Consider the following 24,079-nt stretch of genomic DNA (forward strand, 5'->3'; position numbering starts at 1 on the left):
ACAGCAAGTTTCTTTGGACTACCGTTGGAGGACATTGAGGATAATTTGTGATCGGTCAAACCTATTGGATGGGGCGAAGCACTGCTACAACTACAACAACAACAACAACAACATCAACATTCATACCCAACCAAGGATTGTACGTGCAGCGGAAGCTGAATCCCCTGCGGTAACCATAACCATAAAGTCATGTCAGAGATGAGAATACAACCCTAGAATGTCTTGAATATTCTGTCTGGACACTCTATGCCCAAGTTGAGTTTATAAATACGTACATATTTTGCGTCACTCGTAAATTACCATAAAGACAAATAGATGATTCGACATTCTGCACAATTAACAACTACTCCCTAGCTGGGGATTCAAGGGGTTGATAAGCGCAAAACAAACCTTTTTGAAGATTCACAGCTTCCGCAACCCAATAGTTAACCCCTATCTATCTATTACAAATATGAAAGTATACACATATTTAAGAGACGAGGTCCTGGCGACCCCAAGTTTCTCATGGAACTAGTGATGGGAGCGGGATGGCCTAAAAGGCTATGTGGTCATATTAAACCGTTCCCGAGAAGTTCCTGCTAGTACCCTAATACTGCTTACTACTATAACGTACTGGATCTGGATCCTGTAAAGGACTATCGACATCGATAATGCTCCCCAAAATCTTCAAGAAGTAGCTTTATGCTGCAATAACAAGAAAAACCTATCTATCGTTTCAAAAAGTTGTAGTACCTCGCTTCAGCGCTCTTTCAACTTACTGCATTAACTGGTATTCGATGCTAACTGTGGTATTGGACCTTATTCCCATAATCCCCTTGATAAATTGGACTACCATATTGGTCAAGTGATAAAGCTGATGTGGACCGCTTTTGATGTTAAACGGAAAGGAAATTGGTCGCTCTTGGCGCACCAGTTGCGGGATTTAAGAAGAATGGGAACTACGCATGGATATTCCCGGAAACCGGGGAATCCTAACAGGAAACAGGCATTCAGCCTCATCCCCACATGGTCAGTGAAATCTTATCGATGTTCACATAGATAGCTAATGCCAAATCGGCATTGGAATTCAAATTTGAGGTACCCCACCTAATTTATGTTAATCACCTTTTAATCACAACCCCGCCTAACCTATTTTCTTACATAAGATTTTACCTCTATGCTCTCATGCAAGTGTAGTTCTTGACTCATGAGCTGCTGCCATACATCATTGATTGTATCATCAAATTCCATAGTGATTTTATCAAATAGATCCAATAACACCAAACTTTCTGGAGAGTCTTCCTCCTCACCGCGTAAAGTACGTAATTCTAATGCTTTCAACACAGCTGATGCGCGTTCAAATATTAACTCTTTCTGGCGCAGAAACTCTTCGATAACATTATGACCCATTTTTTGAATCTGGGTTTGACCTTCTTCTAAGCTCTCTTTAAACTCATTAATTTCCTTTTCACGTTCCTCGAAGCATTCCAAACCAAATTTGTATATCTCTTGCGTTACATCGTAGATATCATGATCATATTCTTCAGCTAAATCCGTGGCAACTTGTCCAATCATTAGTAAAGCATGCCCGTCTTCGTCTCCCTTCCACAGCGATTCGTACAATTGATGTTCATTGAGGTGCTCGACAAAACTAGAGGCTAAACGTTGTGCGTCGAATTCCTCTTTAGCTTCAGCTGAACGTTCCAATATTTCTTTTTCTTCGTTTGTTTCAATTTCGCGTAGCTCACGGCTGAAAAAAAAAACAATTGAGGAAGTATTATTCGGTGTACATTCGGAGAGAGAACGAGAATCGGTTCTAAATACCGGAAGGCAAGGACTCGTACCTAGTGAAAGATAATCAATTCTACAGAGCTTTCTGACGTGTAGGACAACGTTTTTGGTGATATCATAACTAAATAGGGTGAGTTAACATACTATCAATTCCCCAGTAGCCTTCTAGAGTCCTTTTGAAAAAAAAAAGATGAAAGGAATACCCCGAGTGTAAATCCATTATTGTGCATTCCTACTCTCTGACACAAAGAATATTCGCAGTAGAAGGACATTTAGGTTTGTATAGTGGAGGAATCTCTTTAGAGTCTGCTTTTCCATTATTTACAACGGGTCGTTTACTTGTTGTTGTTGTAGCAGTGCTTCGCCCCATCCAATAGGTGTGACCGATCACAAATTGTCCCCCCAGCGGGTTACGGGGCTAGAATATACCCGCGGTAGGTATGCCTGTCGTAAGAGGCGCCTAAATACCGGTTTCAAGGGGTTTGTGTAGCGCAGCCCTTTCAGGTTGCCAGCGCAATACATAGCTTCTCCAAACCCAATTGTCAACCTCACCTATCCGTGGCGAATACTGTTTCATTAACAGCCGAGGCTCTGGCGATCCCGAACTCCTCATGGATCTAGAGGGTGGGAGGGCGCTATGGCCTAGAAGGTCACATACGGTCATAACAAATCGTTCCCAAGAGGGTCAGGCTTGGTACCGGAAAAGGAACATCCACTCGATAACACTCCCCAAGACCTTCGAGGAGTGTCCTTATCGCTACAACAACAACATCACAAATTGTCATCCATATCCTCTAACGGGAGTCCAAGGAAACTTGCTGTTTCAACAGGGGTGGGCCATAATGAGAGGGGTGTTAGGGGCGTTGGTTCCACAGTACAGTTGAAGAGATGGTTAGTGTCGTGTGGGGACACGTTACAAGCAGGACATATGTTTTGTATGTCGGGGTTGATTTTGGATAGGTAAGAGTTTAAACTGTTGCAGTATCCAGATCGAAGTTGAGCTAGAGTCACTCGCGTTTCCCTGGGGTGTGTGCGTTCCTCTTCTGCAAGTTTAGGGTATTGTTCTTTGAGTACAGGATTCACCGGTTAATTCCTGGGATAGAGGTCCGACGCTTGTTTGTGGAGTTCACTGAGGACCTGCTTGTGTTTTTTGGCTTCATACGGCTGTGTTCTCATGTGCCGTATTTCCTCATATTGCTTATGGAGATGACTCCTTAAGCCCCTGGGCGGTGTTGGCTCATCAATCAGATGTCTGTTGGGATGCCCAGGTTTCTGGGTATTGAACAGGAACTGTTTGGTTAGCATTTCACTTCTCTCCCTAATGGGGAGTATTCTCACCCCATTATGTAGATGGTGTTCTGGGGACATAAGAAGACAACCCGTGGCGATTCTGAGGGCAGTATTTTGGCAGGCCTGTAACTTCTTCCAGTAAGTAGTCTTTAGGCCTGGTGACTATATCGGCGACACGTAGCATGCAATCGGCTGGCAAATTGCTTTGTAAGTGGTAATGAGCATTTCTTCATCTTTTCCCCAAGTACTGCCAGCAAGAGATTTGAGGATTTTATTACGCCTCTGGATTTTCGGTACAATTGCGGTTGCATGCTCACCAAAATGTAGATCCTGATCAAACGTCACACCCAAGATTTTGGGGTGTAGGACAGTCGGTAGCGTAGTGCCATCGACGTGGATGTTCAGAATGGTCGACATTTGGGACGTCCATGTTGTAAATAAGGTCGCCGATGATGTAGTCGGTGATAATGTCAGGTTTCGCGAGGTGAAAAAACTGGAGAGAGCAGGGAGGTAGCCGTTTATTTTGTTGCAAAGCACATCGATCTGTGGGTCTGGGCCTGTCGCCATTATTGTACAATCGTCGGCGTAGGAAACGATAGTAACTCCTTCTGGTGGCGAAGGTAGCTTTGATATGTAGAAGTTAAACAAAAGTGGGAATAGGATAGCACCCTGTGGCACCCCTTGTTTAATTCTTCTTAGCGTTGATGTTATGTTCCTGAATTTCACCGATGCTTGTCGACCAGACAGATATTTTGCGGTCCACCTTTTAAGACTTGGGGGAAGGGTAGACCCTTCCAGGTCTTGCAGTAACGTGCCATGGTTGACCGTATCAAAAGCTTTTGATGGGTCGTTGCGCTAGACGAGTCGTTTACTATTCGTCGGAAGTTAGTTAAGTAGAAACATAAATAAAATAAAGCAATTTTCATGCGGATACAGGTTGGCTCCATAAACTGTTTAGGGGTCAGAACATCCTCAGAACTAGATAGATTTTGTTAAAATTATTTAAGAATTCAAGAGTGAAAAATGATATGAAGTAAATTATATTAACAGCATTCTTGACTTTGACTGTTGCATAGAGCTTGATCCCTGTTTCGTTAGCTAACGTCATTCTCATATGTCTCCTTCTACTCAGTGGATGTACGTACGTCCTACTCTGCGAGAATATGGGTGTCGATAGGAATACTTTCTATTCTCATATATGCTTATCATTACCCTCCTTCGCTGCAACCCTTGGCAGCTCGGAAAGGAACAAACATCTTCCGGAGAATTTCTCCCTTGAATGACCCAAGGGCGTACAAGTTCGAAATGGCATTTGTTGGCAAAAATGATTCTTTGTTAAATTCCAAGGCTGACATCGCCATTGTTTTCCCTATTAATGAAAATACCAAATAGACTAAGTCCTTCATAGTTTCGAAGTAATATCCGCCAGCAAGGCTGTCGCTATCAAGCCGCCAATGTGCCTAATTTTACGCTCTCATAATGAGTGATATTATTCATTATTAGCGTTTAGATCTGCTGCTGGAAATAACTTTCCAGCATCAGGGGCTTTTATCATCAGATTAAAGAAATCGATAGTAGGTCGTCTTGTGTTTCATTTACCATAGAAGCTTACAGGTAACTCGAGAGGAAGATGGTTCTTGGTCTGTAGTAGATTTACCAGATTTTGGTTGCCTTCTGCATAATCCGATACATAGAATTTTATAAGCGATATCTCGCATCTGTGTTTGAGAAGCTCGACATTTCCCAGCGCTATGTTATTTTTATTCAGGACTAGTGTACCCGGCAGACTTTACCCTGCCCGAAAATGGTTTGCCTACATTCAAAAATTGAGACTCGCTTCCCCCATTCTCTTTATACCATTCCCAACTACTTTATCTACCATATTTTTCCTTATTCTTGTCCACCCCTTGTTCCATTTTTCTCCCTCCCCCTTCCACTCCCCATTTTGCTACCACTCGAACTCCCTCTTCCGTTCTCACGTCTACCCTCACTTCCGTTCCCACTTGCACTCTCACTCCTATTCCTAATCCAACCCTCATCTCTGCTGTCGCTTTAATTCTCATTCCCACTCCCAGGCAGTCCTTTGCTTGGTACAAATCTGGTACACTTATGATATTGCTCCTCGTACTCTTCGGACCTACGGATCTGTGGATTTTAGTCGCCTCTTACGACTGGCATGCCTCGCTGGGGGGAGGGGTATTCCAAGCCGCTGGGAAGTTCGTTATATCCTTCGCTATGTAGCAATGCGAAAAAGTGTTCCCTCCTTAAACATATACCCGAAGTCTGCTTTTGAGAGGTGGTAATTTGTATTGGATCTTCAATCTTTTACTTACTAAAACTTTTCTTGTCCATTTTGACGCATTTCATCAGTGATTCTTTTATATTCGTAATATTTTACATCCGGCAATATGGCTGCGACGTAAAGATCCATTGGAAAGCTGGTTGAACCTTTGATGGGATTGCCTTGTAAATTTAATACGCGTAGCTCTTTCAAGAAGCGAAATCGTTCGATCTGAAATTAATAAAAAGAAAATGGTTTTTTTTGCGAAATTTAGTTTAATTATTAATTACCCCTGCTGTTGACGTGATTTTATTGTTGCCCAAACTAAGTATTACCAATTTCTCTAAGACGTCTAAATTTTCAATTTTCGTTATTAAATTATTGAAAAGTGTGAGTACTTCGAGATTAACAAGTTTTTCAATATTTTCAATGCGTTCAATGTAATTGAAACTCAAGTCTAGCTCCTTCAAGGCGGTCAACATGTCGATGTGCTCAATAACTTCAATTTTATTACAATTTAAGGAGAGCTTCGTTAGGTTTGGCATTATCCAAAGGTGATCGATGCGTAGAATATCTGAAATTGATGATAGCTGATGAAAATAGCATAACAAGATTGGAGTATAACAAGTGTTGGGGGTTACGCTTGAATGTAAGGGCCTTATAGCTTTACCTCTAGGTCAGTGGTGCACAACGCTGGCAGAGTTTCGAATCTTTGGTATTAACATGGAGAATTTTTGAGCATAGAATTAACGCCTGAGATGTTTACTGCTTTGAGTACACGCTTAAACTGATTGACTGCTTGCTTTACTAAATCTCTGTTGCAGCGCTAAAACGACATGTAGATGTACGTTGAATAGTTTACCGAAGCTCTCTAGCGCACCACCGCTCTAGTCTACTAATCAGCTACTTTATCATGAGACAAAACAACAAAAAGTTTTGGAAGAGAGAGATTTTTGTCCCGATACGCACTAAAGCGATGATCTGATAGCAATATTGCAGAAAATTTCACGGAAGAGCGCATATGAAGTATGTAGGGAACACTTCAGTTTAAATACCTTAAGGGGCTTAGAATGTTTCTGTGATGAGAAGAAAGTATTTCATTAGAGGCAACTAAAATCAACCCTCTACTGAGGTTGAGTAGCGTTTGAAAAAAAAAAAAAAAATGAAGTTCTGACAAGCCGTTGTTGTTGTTGTTGTTGTAGCGATAAGGACACTCCCCGAAGGCAACTACAACTGTCTTCAGTTAGAAGCAACAATGTTGGGAAATTCTGTCGTAGCCAAAAACTTTCTGTAGGGGCTTCGTTATTTCGCATACCATGACCAAGCCATCGAAACCTTGCTCCTTTTATTCGCTGTTCTATGTTCACATCCTTCAATATTTGTCGCTATGTCAAGGAGATCACAAATTTATCGGAATAATTTTCTCTCCAATACTCCCAAAGTCATCTAATTTACTCGAATAGCGTCTATGATTCTGAGCCATACGTTAAAACGAATATGATGAGACACTTAAACTGCGTGACCTGTGTTTGTAGTGAAACGTTTTCTCATCCTTTGTTTAGAAGTTTTTGGCAAGAGTGATTCTACGTAAGATTTCTGAGCTGAGATTATATTGTCTGCTAAACCAACTTCCAAATGGACGAAGTCCTATAAAATTCCAAATATGTCTTCACTGTACTAAGAAGGCAAAAGTTAGGCGACGCCAAGTTGCTTACGGAAGAAGTCCATCCACTCCTCCTCCCGTGTTCTATAACATTCGACTAAAAAGCTAATATTTTAAACGGGTGAGTTTCAGAGACGTACCACATCTCTAAATACGGTATAGGACTACCGCCACTGAGAATACTCATTCAAAAAGTGCCTTTTATAGCTATAATAACAAAGAGACAAAATGGGTAATATTGTAAAAGAAAAAGGTTTGCTGTCATCAGGAGTCTAGAGTTTATTCTATGACAGCAATGTCGCTTTTGACAGATAACAAACTGGACATCCTTATTTGTATATGGTACATAGATGGCGATCACCAACCTAATCGTCAACCTCACCTACGCGTAGCTCTGGCGACGTCAAGTTTCTCATGGGTGAGCCCTCCAAGCCCATGGGGTGGAATGAAATAATTGATTTTATTTAATCATACATCATGAGCTGCAGGAAGAAACGGTTGAGCACGTTCTGTGTTCATGTCCTGCGTTCGCCAGGTTAAGACTCCAGCTTTTAAGGGCGGCAGGGTTGCCAGATCCCGAGGCGGCAATTAAGCTGGGCCCTAGAAAACTGATAGTATTTACCAGGAGGACGGAGTTATTCTATAACATATGTCCTGGCACCTGATTGGGGCTCTTCCGTTTGGTCGTCACATACTCAGTTTATGTGAGGTCCTTATTGACCGGCCAGTTCAACCTAACGTCATCATACATAATCGTTCCCGAGATCGCAAGGGTACTATATTTCAAATCGGTAACATTCACCAACGCCTTCGGGGAGGAGAGGGTAGGAGGAGGGGGGGGGGGGGGATTTATCGCTAATCAGTGGGGCCTCGCATATACTGAATGAGTGCATAATGTTACCAGAGATTTGCCCTACGACAAATGACGTGACTGCAGATGAATTAACGGAGTATTTATGGGAAAGTCAACTAACGCCAGTTATCGCAAAGAAGAAATATAATTTATTATTATTAACGCTAAGTTGTTAACTCACTTTTAAACTCCAACCTTAGAACGAAAATGCGCTCATATACCACAGGTTCCATTTTATGCAGGCGGGCAGCTTCACCAGTTTTCCCATCATTTAAATATGCATATTCAATCATTTCCTTGCTAATTATGCCCGGTTCAATTTCAGGATAAATTATTTCATCCAAAGACTTTATATTATCAAGTTTCTTAATTTCGTTCATTTTAAAAGCGAGCTCTCAATGGCAAGAGATCTTTCTGGAAGGTACTTTGTAAAGGATTTAAACTGTGATTATGATAGTAGATTATCAAGTTATATGTTTAAAAACTTTCTTTGTTAAGTGAGCTTTGTTTTTGTAATGGAGTAAAAATATAACCACATAAGCAGATAACCTGATAAGCATGCCTACGTGAATAGCCCAAATGTTTTTTTTTTATTGTAATTTACTTCGAACCAACGGCAAGAACTTACATTTCACCGTAAGTACTTCAAGCCGGTAAGAAGAATCTCAAAACAAAGAAACTGATTCCTCACTGCTTTCGACGTAATGCTGCGCTGCTCACGCCCCACTGCGAGTATTTCAATAGAATACTAATTACACGATTTCCAAAACTTTGCCTATGCTCTCCTTCATACCTAAAAATGTAGAGACGTTCATACATGGGCGTATGAAGGGAGGGGTTAATTGGATCCCTGTCATATTCCTTTGCTAAATTCTTATGGATGAGTCCCTTAATTAAGGTGTAAGGCTTATTTATAACGTCATTCAGCTAGGAATCTAAACGCGACTTGGACACACAAGTTGTTGTTGTTGTTGTATTAACGATATATACACTTCTCGAAAGTTTTGGGGAGTGTTATCGACGTTGATGGTCCTTTGACGGACATAGATCCGATACGTTCGGTAACAAAGCGCCATTAAGGTACTAGCCCGACTATCACGGGAACGATTAATATGACCACATTAAACCTTCTGGGCCATAGCGCTCCCCATGCCCTAGTTCCAAGAGGAACTTGAAGTCGCCAGAGCCTCGCCTGCCAAGTACGTGTATGATACATTCATATTTGTAACAGGATTCCCCTCGCGTAGGCGAGGTTGATAATTGGGTTGCGGAAGTTTTGAAGCTATAGAGCTTTGTATTGCGCTTATCAACCCTTTCAAACCCAAGTCTAAAATTACAGAAGGGGTTGAAATGAAACTGATCGAAATTTGAGAGACACACAAGTCTTCTTCTTACAAAAGCATAACAGCGCTTAGCATAAAACGATATGATGTTTCCTCTGCACTGTTATCCACAGAGATGGAATAGAAAGACTCATCTATGTTGAATATAGCTGCATGGTCTGTTACATATAACTGATATATGTGCTTTAGTGCGTAGTAGTAGAGTACGTCTTGATATGAATAATTCTTTCTATCGATTAGTGTTGACATCAGCCCAGCGCTTTCTTGCCTTACTTGAAGCGCATCTTTGCAAGTACTACAAGTGGTCAGTAAAATTCTGTAATGCCTTCCTTCTTTGATCAGGTAACGAAAGTCCGAGACAACGCAGCCGAGATATACACTGATGAACAAATTTTCATAGCGTCTCTGAATCGATCAAGATAACAGGAAAACAAATATTTAGTGCTCAAATGAAGTGAGAAGTTTGTTCCCCAGAGTGTGAGGGAGTAAGCCCAATATCAATAATAGGATTGGGCTCTAATTCTATAAAAAGTAAAGGGCCAATCTTGCCTTGTACGGTACTTGGTTTCTTATGCTCCTTACGTAAAACTATCGAATATAAAATGCGATCGGAAAAGCAAATATTTAGTGTACTACTAAGCAAAAAAAGGAGACTTCAACTTCGCAATCAGTTCTCAATCAGTTCAACAATAAGCATTCTAACTCGGTTAGTTCTTTACCTGTTGAATCGATAAGTTCGAAGTGTTTATAAACTTACTTACTTAATTGGCGCTTAACCGTTTAAGCGGTTATGGCCGTCCAACAAGGAGCGCCATTTGCTCCTTCTCTCTGCCAACCGGCGCCAATTTATAAACTAGGTCGTATTTTTTGGCTCTGTGAAAATATGAAATTAAATTTTTTTCCATGTTTTCATGCTAATCCAGAACCTCGAAATGAGCGTTGGTGATATGATTGAGTCAAGTTCCTATGAAAACGAATATGAAACTCTTTGAACTTGAAACTCGGAACATACTTCAGAAGCCGATGATAATGCGACACCAGAGGAAAAAATGTTTTAAGTTAGCGCTGAGAACTTGTTATTTAAAAAACTTGTCCGAATTCCAAAAATTTCCGATCCAGTTTTAAATAGCTTCTGGGTGAGTTAGAGGCAAGAAATTTGAACCAAGCTTAGAGTTCTATTAAAATGCAATATTAAGGATAAGCAATTCCACTAGATGCGGCAGGGATTGAGAAATTAAGAGATCTAGAGACTTTGAACATAGCTTAAAGTTCTATCAAAAAGCAATACTAAGCAAAAAATTTTATAAGACGAGGCAGCGTTTGAGATACTTTGAAAATCTATACAGTATAATCTTGCAAATCTATAATTTTAGTTTTCCCTAAAAATTGACTTTTGTCAGCAGAAATATACTAGGAAGGCATATTCCTAAAGCATTTTGATTTTGGTTTTCCCGTCACTGGAGTGGGAAAGTTTCGGTTAGTTAGGCCAATAAAGTACTACTCGCCCACGGCGGAAGCAGTAACTTTACCCCATTTCATAACCAAGATCTCAAAATCTCATCAAAAATATATTTCAATATAAGCTCCTGCCACCCGCGTCCTTGCAGCCTTGCTACGCCTCTGTTTCTTGTTTATTGTTTTGGTTGCTAAGTTGTCTAGGCTACCAAAACTTCGTTAGACTGTTCGACGTTACGAGCTATGCACTACAACAACCACTATGCACTGTAAACGCTAGCGAGCTTATTCAAATCATTCAGCATAGTGCCGGCAGGTATCAAGAGCTTCGACACTTTCCAATAAAAAAGTAAATATAAACACCGCCATCTTGACACATTTGCCATTCACCTTTGATTGAGTGGTTAGCACGCATTCGTATGCACTTTCGTTTCGTGATCCCGGCAAGTTCGTGTTTACTTTTAAATTAGCAATGTTTTTTTGTTGCTTTATCGGTTTCGTCATATCTACTTACCAAACAGTAGCTAGCACTAGAGCTAGTTTATAGCAAATGCTCTAAACAGGTGCAAATGATTCGCTGCACTTCGTTGTGTTTGGGACTCCTTTCCTAGTCGGTTGACTGTTAGTGGACTTCCTTAAAGGTATTCGTCGGCTCCTCGTTGGTTTGGTTATTAACAATTATGTGTACTTCGTTGGCAAGCGTTTTTTGTTCCCTTATTATTTTTGGGCGTATTACAATTAACGGAGTCGGTCGTCGGGTTATTCGTCGCTAACTTTGGAACTTTAACGTTGGCAACGTTCGAGCGCTAGTTACGGTTGCGATTGTCGTGTAGTAGATAATTATTTGTGGTAAAAAAATATTTGCTAATTTGCTTTTCACCACAAAAACATGAAAAATCAAAGAACAGAATTGAAAAGTAAAATCAAATTGAAAAACAGAATGTTAAAGCCAAAAAAAAATCTAAAAAAAAAATCTTAAAAAATATAGTCTAGTGAAAATGAAAACGGAGAAGGAAGTAATTGCTCCATTAAAATAGGAATCGTCACTACGAACGGAATGAAAATGCTTAAGTATATTATGTAAAATTATGAAGAAAACTTACAATATTATAACTAAGTCCAATTTCAAGTGAAATTGTGCAGCACAAATTTGAAACAAATATTTTACACAGAACATTCATATTCTTGAAATGCGTTGGAAAAAGCGAAAACACCTTTAAAGTGATTTGTGGTTAATCGATAAAGTCGGGGCTGTCGTTAATCACAAGGCAAGTGTGACAACGGCAAATAAATGGCGTTCTTTAAATAAATAAATGAAAACCTGTTTTTTTTTTTAATAAATATAAAATTAATAGCCCAAGGATAATAAGATAAATAAGCGGTAAGTCTCTGATGTGTTCTAAATTAGTCGCAAACGTTTTTGCTATCTTCAACTAAATCAAACTTTTCAAGTCAATTTGCCTCTTACATATTTCAAAAGGGTGTAAGTATAAGACAATCCCGAATTATAACATCCCGAAAACAAAATCCCAAAGAAGAAGCTATTGATGTTGCCTTTGTTAATAATTGCTCTAATGTAGTTATTTTCACTGATAGTTTAGTTTCATGTCAAATTTTTAAAAATAATACTGTTAATTCTATACTCAGTTGAGAGCTATGGTGACAACAAAAGGGAAAATATCCATGTAGGAAAATGACCCGAGGGTAACCCTAGAATGTGTTTGTAATGCATGTGTATCAAAGGAAAGGTATTAAAGAGTATTTTATGAGTGAGTGGGCCGTAGTTCTATAGGTGGACACCATTTAGGGATATCGCCATAAAGGTGGATCAGGGTTGACTCTAGAATTTGTTTGTACGATATGGGTATCAAATTAAAGGTATTAATGAGGGTTTTAAAAGGGAGTGGTTGTAGTTGTATAGGTGGTCGCCTTTTCGAGACATCGGCATAAAGGTGGACCAGGGGTGACTCTAGATTGCTTTTGTACAATATGAGTATCAAACGAAAGGTGTTAATGAGCATTTTAAAAGGGAGTGATCCTTAGTTCCATAGGTGGACGCCGTTTCGAGATATCGCCATAAAGGTGTCACCCTAGAATTTGTTTGTACGATATGGGTATCAAATGGAAGGTGTTAATGGTTTTAAAAGGGAGTGGGCCTTAGTTCTATAGGTGGACGCCTTTTCGAGATATTGCCATAAAGGTGGACCAGGGGTGACTCTAGAATGTGTTTGTACGATATGGGTATCAAATTAAAGGTATTAATGAGGCTTTTAAAAGGGAGTGGTGGTAGTTGTATATGTGAAGGCATTTTCCAGATATCGACCAAAATGTGGAGCAGGGTGACCCAGAACATCATCTGTTGGATTCCGCTAATTTATTTATATATATAATACCACGAACAGTATTCCTGCCAAGATTTCAAAGGTTTTTTATTTCGCCCTGCAGAACTTTTTTATTTTATTCTACTTTATGTGGTAGGTATCACACCCATTTTACAAAGTTTTTTCTAAAGTTATATTTTGCGTTAATAAACCAATCCAATTACCATGTTTCATCCCTTTTTTCGTATTTGGCATAGAATTATGTCATTTTTTTAATTTTTCATTATTTTCGATATCGAAAAAGTGGGCGTGGTCGTAGTCGGATTTCGACCATTTCGTATACCAATACAAAGTGAGTTCAGATAAGTATGTGAACTGAGTTTAGTAAAGATATATCGATTTTTGCTCAAGTTATCGTGTTAACGGCCGAGCGGAAGGACAGACGGTCAACTGTGTATAAAAACTGGGCGTGGCTTCAACCGATTTCGCCCTTTTTCACAGAAATAAGTAATCGTCCCAGAATCTAAGCCCCTACCAAATTTCAGAAGGATTGGTGGATTTTTGTTCGACTTATGGCATTAAAAGTATCCTAGACAAATTAAATGAAAAAGGGCGGAGCCACGCCCATTTTGAAATTTTCTTTTATTTTTGCATTTTGATGCACCATATCATTACTGGAGTTGAATGTTGACATAATTTACTTATATACTGTAGATATATTAAATTTTTTGTTAAAATTTGACTTAAAAATTTTTTTTTTAAAAGTAGGCGTGGTCGTTCTCCGAGTTTGCTAATTTTTATTAAGCATACATATAGTAATAGGAGTAATGTTTCTGCCAAATTTCATCATGATATCTTCAACGACTGCCAAATTACAGCTTGCAAAAGTTTTAAATTACCTTCTTTTAAAAGTGGGCGGTGCCACGCCCATTGTCCAAAATTTTACTAATTTTCTATACTGCGTCATAAGTTCAACTCACCTACCAAGTTTCATCGCTATCCGTCTTTGGTAATGAATTATCGCACTTTTTCGGTTTTTCGAAAATTTCGATATCGAAAAAGTGGGCGTGGTTATAGTCCGATTTTGTTCATTTTAAATAGCGATCCGAGATGAGTGCTCAGGAACCTACATACCAAATTTCATAAATATACCTCAAAATTTACTCAAGTTATCGTGTTAACGGACGGACGGACGGACGGACATGGCTCAATCAAATTTTTTTTCGATCCTGATGATTTTGATATATGGAAGTCTATATCTATCTCGATTCCTTTATACCTGTACAACCAGCCGTTATCCAATCAAAGTTAATATACTCTGTGAGCTCTGCTCAACTGAGTATAATTACACAAGTTTACAAATTCAGGTCAACTTTTGGATCTGAGCAGATAAGAACGATTCTTAACTATACTTGATATGCTGAATACGAATCTGTATTCAGTTTTTTAAGATTGATTCTAGTTTCCTAGTTGTCGCATGATAGCACCATTGTGCTGTTATAGCAGCTTTTAAATAGTGCCACTGCTTGATAAGTCATTTCAACTGTAACTGTCAAATAATATAAGTGATTACAGCAAATAAAAATGCAGAGACAGTGTTGCAAAGTTGATTCAAAATGTTTCTGTTACGTTTGTGGTTGTTACATGATTATAAAAAGTGGCAAAATAATAACAAATGCGCTCAAAGATGCGTATGTGCACTACTTTGGTTTCAGAGTAGCCGACACTCATAAGTTATGGATACCGAAATTTATTTCAACAGGTTATCTTAATTGGGATGCAATCTGGATTCACCAAATTTTGTGGTTTTTTATGCTTGTGGTATAGCCGCGCAACTGAACATCATTATGTGAGAAAAGAATGGCAAAGTCGTACTCAATATGAGCCTGAACAGCAAAATGTCTCCGCTGAACCACATTGTAAATCCACAAAATATTTTCCTGCCACCTCTTCACATTAAACTAAGCCTTATAAATAACTTCGTCAAAGCATTAAACCGTGAAGGACCGGCTTTTCAGTACATAGTCAAGTTGTTTCCTAAATTATCATATGCAAAAATCAAAGAAGGAATATTTTTCGGACCTGATATTAGAAAATTAATGGCTGATAAAAAATTTGCAAAATGTTTAACGCCCGATAAAGCAGCCGCATGGGCATCTTGTCAAAATATCGTTCACCACTTTCTTGGTAATCACAAATCCCCTAATTTTAAGGAAATGATTGGCGATATGTTGGAAAATTATCGAAAGATTGGAGCTAGAATGTCTCCAAAGAAGCATTTTCTTCATTCCCATCTCTATTTTTTTCCTGAAAACTTGGGTGATACGAGCGACAAACAAGGAGAGCGGCTACACCACGATCTAGCCAAAATTGAAAGACGATACCAAGGATTTCGGGATAAAGGCATGATGAGCGACTACTGTTGGACTCTAATACGCGAAAAAGATACTAAACAATACAAAAGGCAAATTTCCACCAATCTTCATTTCTGATTTGTTACTTTTAAGTTAATAAAATGAATATTATTTGACAAAAATCTTTAAAAATGAATTTATTGACTGTATTAAAAACTAGAATCAATCTTAAAAGACGGAAGGAAGAATCGGATTCAGCGTCATAAATTGTCTTAAAAGCGACTTTTAGTTGTCTAGATCCAAAACCGTGTATACTTGTGTTATTGATAGTAAATTTGATAACATACATATGGGGTATTCCATCCCATTTCGACCAATTTTGAACCCGACCCCTTTAGAATTGGCTGAAAGTTTTTCTTCTTTTTCTAGCTTACGAAAGACGTTTTTCAGAATTTTTTCAAATTTTTTCATCCAGAAAAGAATACTAAAAAATCATTTTCTTACATTTTTTTGTTATATAAATAAAATTGATAAAACAAATTTTTATTTTTGAAATTTTTTTTTCAATTAAATAAAAAAAAATATAAAAAAAAATCGTCCCACTCCGGGATTAGTGGGGATGATTGCAGAATTGATTGAGGTTTTTTATGAGAAAAAAAAATGGCGAAATTCGAAAAATCTCGAAAAACTGAAAAATTAAAAAAAAAACTTTAAAATTTTTTTGTATTTTTTCCAAAAAGCACGTTTAAAAACAAATTTAAAAAAAAAAGATCCCAAACGGTCAATTTTTGAAAAAGTTATAGCATTTTGAAAACAAAAACTGTGTTTTTTTAAAAATTCATAACTTTTTTTGAGTTGGATGAAAAAATTTGAAAAAATTCTGAAAAACGTCTTTCGTAAGCTAGAAAAATAAGAAAAACTTTCAGCCAATTCTAAAGGGGTCGGGTTCAAAATTGGTCGAAATGGGATGGAATACCCCATATATTATTTGGACAACTAGTCATGTTGGCCTTTATGGTAATGAGAAAGCTGATGAATTAGCTAATAAGGCTATTTATGACGGTGTTTTAAAAAATGTTAAATTCACTGTTGATGAGGCTAAACAAATTTTAAGAAATATGATTTTTGATGCCTTTTATTTAAATTATTTAAATTATTCAAAGGATCACTCAAATTTGTTTCCATTGTTGTCCATTTTTAATATAAAGAAAAACTTTTGTTGGTTTCGTAAAATTAGTTTGTCTCCTTATGATATTAAAAGAATTAACAGAATTTTAACTGGTCACACATATGATAAATCATATTTACACAAAATTGGAGCTTTCAGTTCCCCTTATTGTAGGTGTGAATTGATTGATGAAGTATAATTATCATAAGACCTTTGTTTGTCGTTTTTTGACCGAGTTAAGTAGTTCATATCGTTAGCTTAATGTGAAAATGTGCTAAGTCACTTTTTTTGAAAAACTGAATTCAAAATACATCGATCACAAAAAAAAATATTTAAATTTTTAATTTTTACGTGCTGTGGGCAATGGTGAGTAAATGTGCTAAGTCGTCAGCTGTTAAAAAAAATGTGCTAAGTCAACCTGTCAATAATATAAATCTAATTACTAGTAATTTCTTTGTGCGCGTATTTTATTTATTTATTTAATTCATTCAATCTAAAAGTATATGCTTTGTTGTTGTTGTTGTATTAACGATAAAGGGGAGTGTTACCGATGTTGAAGGGCCTTTGCCGGATATAGATCCGGTACGTTCCGGTAACAAAGCACTAGTTAGGTACTACTAGCTCGACCATCTCGGGAACAATTTATATGACCACATTAAACCTTCTGGGCAATCCCGCCCTTCACACCCCCGAGTTCCATGAGGAACTTGGGGTCGCCAGAGCCTCGGCTGTCAATGAAACAGGATTCGCCATGGTTAGGTGAGTTGACAATTGGGTTGGCGAAGCTATATATTGTGCTGGCAACCCCCTGAAATTGGATTTACCCAATTGAGACATGCCTTTGGTTTATGATAAATGCTTTGCGCTGACTATAATCTATTTCAATTCTTACATATCGATAACTACATGCTTCCTTACAGACTAGTTAAACATAGAAAACAATTCAAGCTTAAACTCATATAAGCTGTTATTAAAATTAATAACGCTACTGAATCGATTTGCTGGATGTATAGTCCTAGCTATAGGTTCATTCATAGCATAATTCATTTTATGAGTTATTTCAATAAATAATCTATTATGGCGAAGATCACGCAGTGGAATATATGGAATGAGCAAAGTAGATAAATCAGAGCAATTTATGTGCAAGTTTATTACATTATAGGCAAGCATGAGTGAGATAAAAGTTCTTCTGTCATGCAAATCCTGAAGACCATGCAATTTGTGACTGCTGGTATAAGATGGGAGACCTTCTGGCCTGTGAAGCATACGTAAAGCAATTTTGTAAAATTTTTGGAACTTTCTCAATTTTATAAGAGTTAGATTCATAGAAAGGATTCCATATTTTGAGCAATATTCAATACCACTTCTGACCAAGGATATATAAAGTGCATTCAACGTCATAGGGTCCTTAAAGTCAATGGTGTTACGTCTACTGAACCCAACCATTGCAACAAATTTTGAAACAACGAAATCAATGTGACTAGAAAAAGAGAGTTTGGAGTCAAAAATTACAACCAAGTCTTTACTCTCTTGACAACGATTAAGAGATTTAGCATTTAGTTTGTAGATAAAGTATGTGGCAGTTGTCTTTATGGGATAAGACACAACACAGCATTTGTTTGAATTTAAAAATAAGTTATTATCTGCGCACCATACGGCAAAAGAGTCCAGATCAGAACCGTTAGAAATAAAATAAATAAATAAATGTAAGGCGCGATAACCTCCGAAGAGATTTTATTCACAGTTTTGAAAAAAAAGGTTATTTCAAAAATTATTCAGTTTTTTTCGTCTCCTGTAAAATAAAATAAATAAATAAATGTAAGGCGCGATAACCTCCGAAGAGATTTTATTCACAGATTTGAAAAAAAAGGTTATTTCATAAATTATTTAGTTTTTTTCGTCTCCTGTAAAATTCGTAAAGTGACTTAGCACATTTTCACATTAAGCTAACGATATGATCTATTTATCAATAATTTTTCTTTTAATGATATTTTGATTAATATGAATCTTACCAAAGTAACTCAATTGTTTAACTTCTTTAATGAAGCAAAAATTGATTTTTAATAAATTACAGTATTATTCCTTTTTAACTTTTTGAGGAAATTATAAAATTTTATATTTTACTTTGTCGTATCCACCTGTTTCTTTTCATTTATCCGATTTTGTTTGTCTAAATAATTAAATATCATATATATATATAAGTTAAAAAAAAACTAAAGGGCCAACTTGCCCTGGATATAAAAATAAGGAAGAACAGTTACAAGAAGAATATCAAGCTTGGAATTTTTGTCAAGACCTAATTCTAAAATAATATTATTGTATTATTTGTCAAGTTTGAAGAAGTACCTGGCAGTGGGATCAAACTTTCCAGCCATTATATCAAATCTCAAAAAAGAAATACAAAATCCCAAAACACATAATGCCGACACGACCTAATACCGACAACGTGTAAATTGGGATATCACGCGTGACTGAATACCAAATACACATCTTTAGTATTGACTTATCTTGTTTGGTTGATTTTCCGACAGGGTGGATAAATGATGTATATTGGAACGATTTTCCGTCATCCCTTGTCAAATTTGGTTTTGAGACAAACCGGTTTCGGCGTTGTGCCATCATCAGTATCGATTTTCGTTCGACACGAAAATCGACACTGATGATGGCACAACGCCGAAACCGGTTTGTCTCAAAACCAAATTTGACAAGGGATGACGGAAAATCGTTCCAATATACATCATCTTTAGTATTGTTCATCATTTTAGACATTTCTGTTGCATATTTCAAAGAGGTGTATAAAACAATCCCGACTTATGAAATAATGAAATACAAAATCCCGAAATATATAATCCCGTCGTGACTAAATTGGAAGATCACGAGTATTTCATTAAAAAATTCACATCTTCGGTATTTTTCTATAATTTTATACATCTATGCACAACAGCATTTACCCGATGCAACACCGGCTACGCGTATTTCTGCGCTGAACACCTTTCCGCGTAGGCGTTATGTATGATAACGAAATTTGTCTGGATTGTGTGTTATTGGGATTTTGCATAGTCGGGATTCCGTTAGGTCGGGATTTTGTTATGTCTGGGTTGTGACTTGTGGGGATTTCTGAAAATTGTCAGTATTCTGAAATTCGGGATTATAAAGTGTATCCAATTAAAAGAGTGTGAAATCCGAATAGAATTTATCAATACACCTCATAAGCGTTTGGACTGAGGGCTTCGATACTTTTATAATATTCAGAGATTTTTGAACATAAGTATTAGGCATCGTAGGTTGTTAGGGGGAGGGAAGAGAGATTTGGCTTATTACAGTGAAATATCTCGAATTTCCCATTTCTCGCCTTCTGTTTATTTTCCTCTCTATACCGAAAGTGGAGAGCAAGAGGCTAGTGTAAGAAGAAGGGCTGTTGGTCATAGACGCGGATGCAAATGCGCACTGCAACGCGTGGAGAGGCGGCGATACAAATGATGAGGCGAATCTCTATTTTGTTACATCTTACAAAGCGATTTGAAGATAGCCAACAAGAGTACTGTCCCTACATATGTTGGTCCGGCATCCAGCAAAGTTCTTGATACGTCCAGGCATGATTGGGAAGTTCTTGGTAGGCCATTCTTCTTAGACCAGCGTATATCAGTTTCAGAAGAAGGGAGTAACTTTTATACTCTAGACCAACAGACTAGAGCGAATTCCAAGAACATTTAGAAAGAAAACTGTGACAACTTAAACAAATTGCCACTATAGCTGAGCTAAAGTAATCCAAAAACTTCTTATTAAAGACGCTTATGACTGCGTAAAACAGAGCTTGTCCCCTAAGAAGGTTCAGAGGAAAGGCAACTACGTAGATATCTTCGTAAAGTTCATATAGTTTATAATTTAACATCTCGCCGAAACACGACGTGGAGTTCACGGTAAGGACTGTAAATCTTCCAGAGAAGTTTTAATGTCGCATACTTCAAAGGTAAACTCATCTATCTATCGACACCATTTCCGAGCCAAACTTCAAGACAGATTACAGACTTAAGGCCAGAGAGGACTTCACATTTTTTAATTGCCAGACTGTTATACAAGATTGTGCCGTTGCCGGTAAGATCTGCTGATAGATCTGAAGCCACATTAAGGGTCCAATGAGTTCGTCGACTTTGCATTTAATTCTCCTGTGGCTTGTGCAGAACATACTTATAAGTTATAACTTCAAATATGGAGGCAGGCTCTCGTCCGATGATATTATCCATCAAAGTTGACGCATAATATTGGTTTATGCATTTGATCAGCTCGGCTGATAGTCTGTAGTTTTCGGACGCTTCGTTCGATAACCGATCGAAGTCGAACTTCCTGGTGGATAAACGCTGCAAAACTTCAGTCATTACTTAAGCCATAAACCATATTTCACAGGCCTATTGGAAGCTGCCTCTCCTTCTGTCTTGAGCAATGGCTTTACATGATTTGCTGCGGTATCTTGCATAAGGGCCTTCCGCGTTGCCCAGAGAGCACACACGATCACGCAAGAGTCGGGCTGAGGATGTTAACTGCATGTAATAGACGCCATACATACATACTTACATATAGGTATGTGCATGTGTAAATGAGGTCAATGACAAACCACAAAGACGTTAGAGTTTAGGTAAATCAATAATAACATGTTTAAAAGTTTTAGAATTTATTTGAATGAAAATGTGGTTTCATAAACCGACATGCATACATACATGAGAACAATTGCATGAATGGTGCCTAAAAATTTTATAGGTCACCTACATACGTAACTAAGCACGCGCTCATATTTCCTAGATCAGCGGAAAGAGATGTCAATGCCACAGTTACTTTTACTTTATTTCTGTATACCTCTTCACTTTAAATTATTAATAACGATCCAATTTCGTTGGTTAAAGTCAAATTCAGCATATTTGTTCAAATGTAAATACGTATGTATGTATGTATATATGTTAACGGGCGCTAAAGTAGGAAATTCAGTTGACAATATTATTATTTGTATCAATTTTTTTCTTGTTGTAAAGGCACAGAACAACCGGATATTCCAAAGACAGCCAGCCTTTCTGTTCAAACACGGAGGTAACGGGTACCTATCCTGTCCACAGCCGCATCTGCGGTAGTGACCCGAAGTGCGCTCACTCATTCACATGCACCCAGAGAAGTAAGTCGCCTTCAGATTTCATAAGGAGGCAAATATTTGTAGCGGATTATTACTTTTGACATAGTAGACGTCGGCAGGAAAATAAATAGAAAGGGAAAGGAAAATGCAGAGGGAGGAAAAAATCCAGACGGAAAGAAAAAGACGCAGGGAAAGGGAGAGAATGGAAATAGGAACGGGGAGACGAGTGGAAAGTCACGAAGTTATAAGGGAAGAATGGGGAAGAGAAGGAAAGAAAATAAGAATGAGAGGAAGAGAAAGAAAGAGGAGAGAAGTCCAAAGAAAGGTGAGAGAGAAAGGAATGGAAGCTTGAAAGCACAAAAAAGGGAGGGGATTAGGAGGCGGAAATAAACTTGTGGGAAACGAAAGGCAGAGGGACGAAGGTGGAGAGTTGGAAGAAGTAAATGAGGAAGGTTACTGAAAAGGGAAAGGGTTCTGGAATGAAAATGGAAGAAATTGAGGTGAAATGGGACGGATGGGTAGTGGAAATAGAAGAAGAGAAATTTAGGGTGGAAAGAAGTGGGAAATTAAGAAACAGTTAAAAAGTTAGAGAAAGTGAGGGAATTTAAGGCAAATAGGAAATAAACACTAAAGAGAGCGGTTGAGAACGATGCAGAGGGCTGAGGCAGAAGAAAAAATAAGAGTAATAGTGTAGGTTGGTAAATTAAAACTATTTGTAAGTAGGCGTGGCATCGCCCCTTTTTACATCTTTATATTAATTTCTTTTGATGTGTTAGCGCCAATTTTCCTACAAAATTGGATACTCTTGCACTCCATTTTTGACTAAATTCCAGGAGACCCTTGCTTGGAAGTTCGAAAACACTTCGGAGTCAGGTGAAAAAATAATATGAGGGAGAAAAACGTTGCTAGGTGATCTAGGGATGGTGAAAATTTAAAAAAACGTCCAACTTGGAAATTTTTCTCTCGGGTTTTAAGGAATTTCTCGATAGCTCAGAGATCTGAAACTTCGTTGGGAAGCTGAAAATACAGCCCTTGGTCGGCGTGATATCCACAAAAAGGCGTCGAACCTCTATGCCAGAATTGCCTGGTGAACCCTGTTCTTAAAGATAAATACCTTGAATTCGTAGAATAGGAAAGCATTCTACCTAGGGAAACGAGTGTTATTCTAGTTCAACTTCGATCAGGATACTATAACAGGTTAAACTCTTACCTAGCCAGAATCAATCCGACATAAACAATGCATTTCATGCTTGAAATGTGTCCACACATGACACCAACCATCCTTTTAATTGCAATGTGGAACCAATGCCTGTAACACCCCTCTCACTCTGGTCCACGCTTTGAGTTTCCTCGGACTTAGAGGATATTAATGACAACTTGTGATCGGTCGCACCTATTGGATGTCGCGAAGCACTGGTCCAACAACAACAACAATGCAAACAAGTTTTAACTAGGTGGTCCAGGGACTGTGAAAATTAAAAAAATCGTCCGCGCTTGAAAAATTGCTTTCGAGTTTCAAGGACCATCTCAATAAACCAGAGACCTACACCAAAAAAAAAAAAAAATCTATTAAAATTTGTCACTGCGCATATATGTACATATGTACATATGCATATAAGTAGATATTTATTTAAGAGGCTTTATTTTTTGTATACAGTTATATAAGTACTTATTTGAAATTGAATAATAAAAAATACAAACAATAATGTATTTAACCTTGACTGTCTATGGTGAATGTGTCTTGTGAGTTGTATATTCTTGAAGTAAATGAGAGAGAATCTACTCCCTTTGTTAAATTTTGTGCACCTGCAAGTGTCAATAATAGTATATTGATTTCTTGTAAATGTATATTAGGGTGTGCCAAAAAGTGACGATATTTTCTTTTTCGCTCTCACCCGAAATCGTCAGATAATCTGTAGAGAGAGAGTGTCAGAGGCGGAGCACTTAATTTAAGCTTTAAGAGTTCCTCCACGCAACTTGAAGTTTTGCCATGAGAACGAAGAGTTTTTAACACAAATTTTTATTCTTCTGCTCTCATACTGTCGTAATTCGGCCAGGTTTGCTTGGTTATCCTGCAGGTGTCTGAGGGGTACCAGCTGGAGACAGCTAGCTCCTTGAGTCTGCTATGTATGTTTTTTTTAACTGATGTAAGTGGACAATGTATCTCGACTGCCTCTGCGGCCTCCAGCAGTGCCCCTGCCCTTGCAAGTTCGTCTGCCTTCTCCGTAACCTCCTGTGACCAGATACCCATATGATGGTTATTTTTTCGAAGTTAGCTGCGGTTTGAAGCGACCTCTTGCAGTTGCTGACGGCCTTAGACGAAGTGATGGGGGAGATAAGCGCCATGAACGCTGCGCTGCTTGGCTATCTGTGTACACAGGAGCATACACGCCCTCTCTATGCCCACAACTTCCGCTTGGAAGATACTTGCAAAATTGGGTAGACGGAGCGACACCTTAAGA

The 24,079-nt window shown here is 38.1% G+C and overlaps 2 protein-coding genes across 17 annotated transcripts in view; one reads left to right on the plus strand and one right to left on the minus strand.

Annotated features, from left to right (window-relative positions):
- TbCMF46 overlaps positions 1-24,079 on the minus strand; it is a 218,625-nt gene that overhangs the window by 4,902 nt on the left and 189,644 nt on the right. For 2 of the 5 annotated variants that reach the window (XM_067765507.1, XM_067765509.1), the window contains exons 2-6: positions 11,170-11,527; positions 8,039-8,281; positions 5,632-5,915; positions 5,394-5,572; positions 1,153-1,729 (exon numbers count right to left, since the gene is read on the minus strand). In XM_067765507.1, the coding sequence (XP_067621608.1) occupies positions 1,153-1,729; positions 5,394-5,572; positions 5,632-5,915; positions 8,039-8,237 (1,239 nt within the window). In that variant the 5' untranslated portion in view covers positions 8,238-8,281; positions 11,170-11,527. Of the gene's footprint in view, positions 1-1,152; positions 1,730-5,393; positions 5,573-5,631; positions 5,916-6,011; positions 6,134-8,038; positions 8,282-8,485; positions 8,573-11,169; positions 11,686-24,079 lie in introns of those variants that run through there. The other 3 variants (XM_067765508.1, XM_067765510.1, XM_067765511.1) reach the window with 3 other exon arrangements.
- The window catches only part of LOC137239812 (uncharacterized), a 49,941-nt gene continuing 36,926 nt past the window's right edge, over positions 11,065-24,079 (plus strand). For 9 of the 12 annotated variants that reach the window (XR_010949483.1, XR_010949487.1, XR_010949488.1 and 6 more), the window contains exon 1: positions 11,065-12,036. The gene's annotated coding sequence lies outside the window, so the exon portion shown is untranslated. The remainder of the gene's footprint in view (positions 12,037-24,079) is intronic. The other 3 variants (XR_010949486.1, XR_010949485.1, XR_010949484.1) reach the window with 2 other exon arrangements.

The sequence above is a fragment of the Eurosta solidaginis genome, chromosome 2 (genome assembly GCF_040869045.1).
Source record: "Eurosta solidaginis isolate ZX-2024a chromosome 2, ASM4086904v1, whole genome shotgun sequence".
NCBI classification, from domain to species: domain Eukaryota; kingdom Metazoa; phylum Arthropoda; class Insecta; order Diptera; family Tephritidae; genus Eurosta; species Eurosta solidaginis.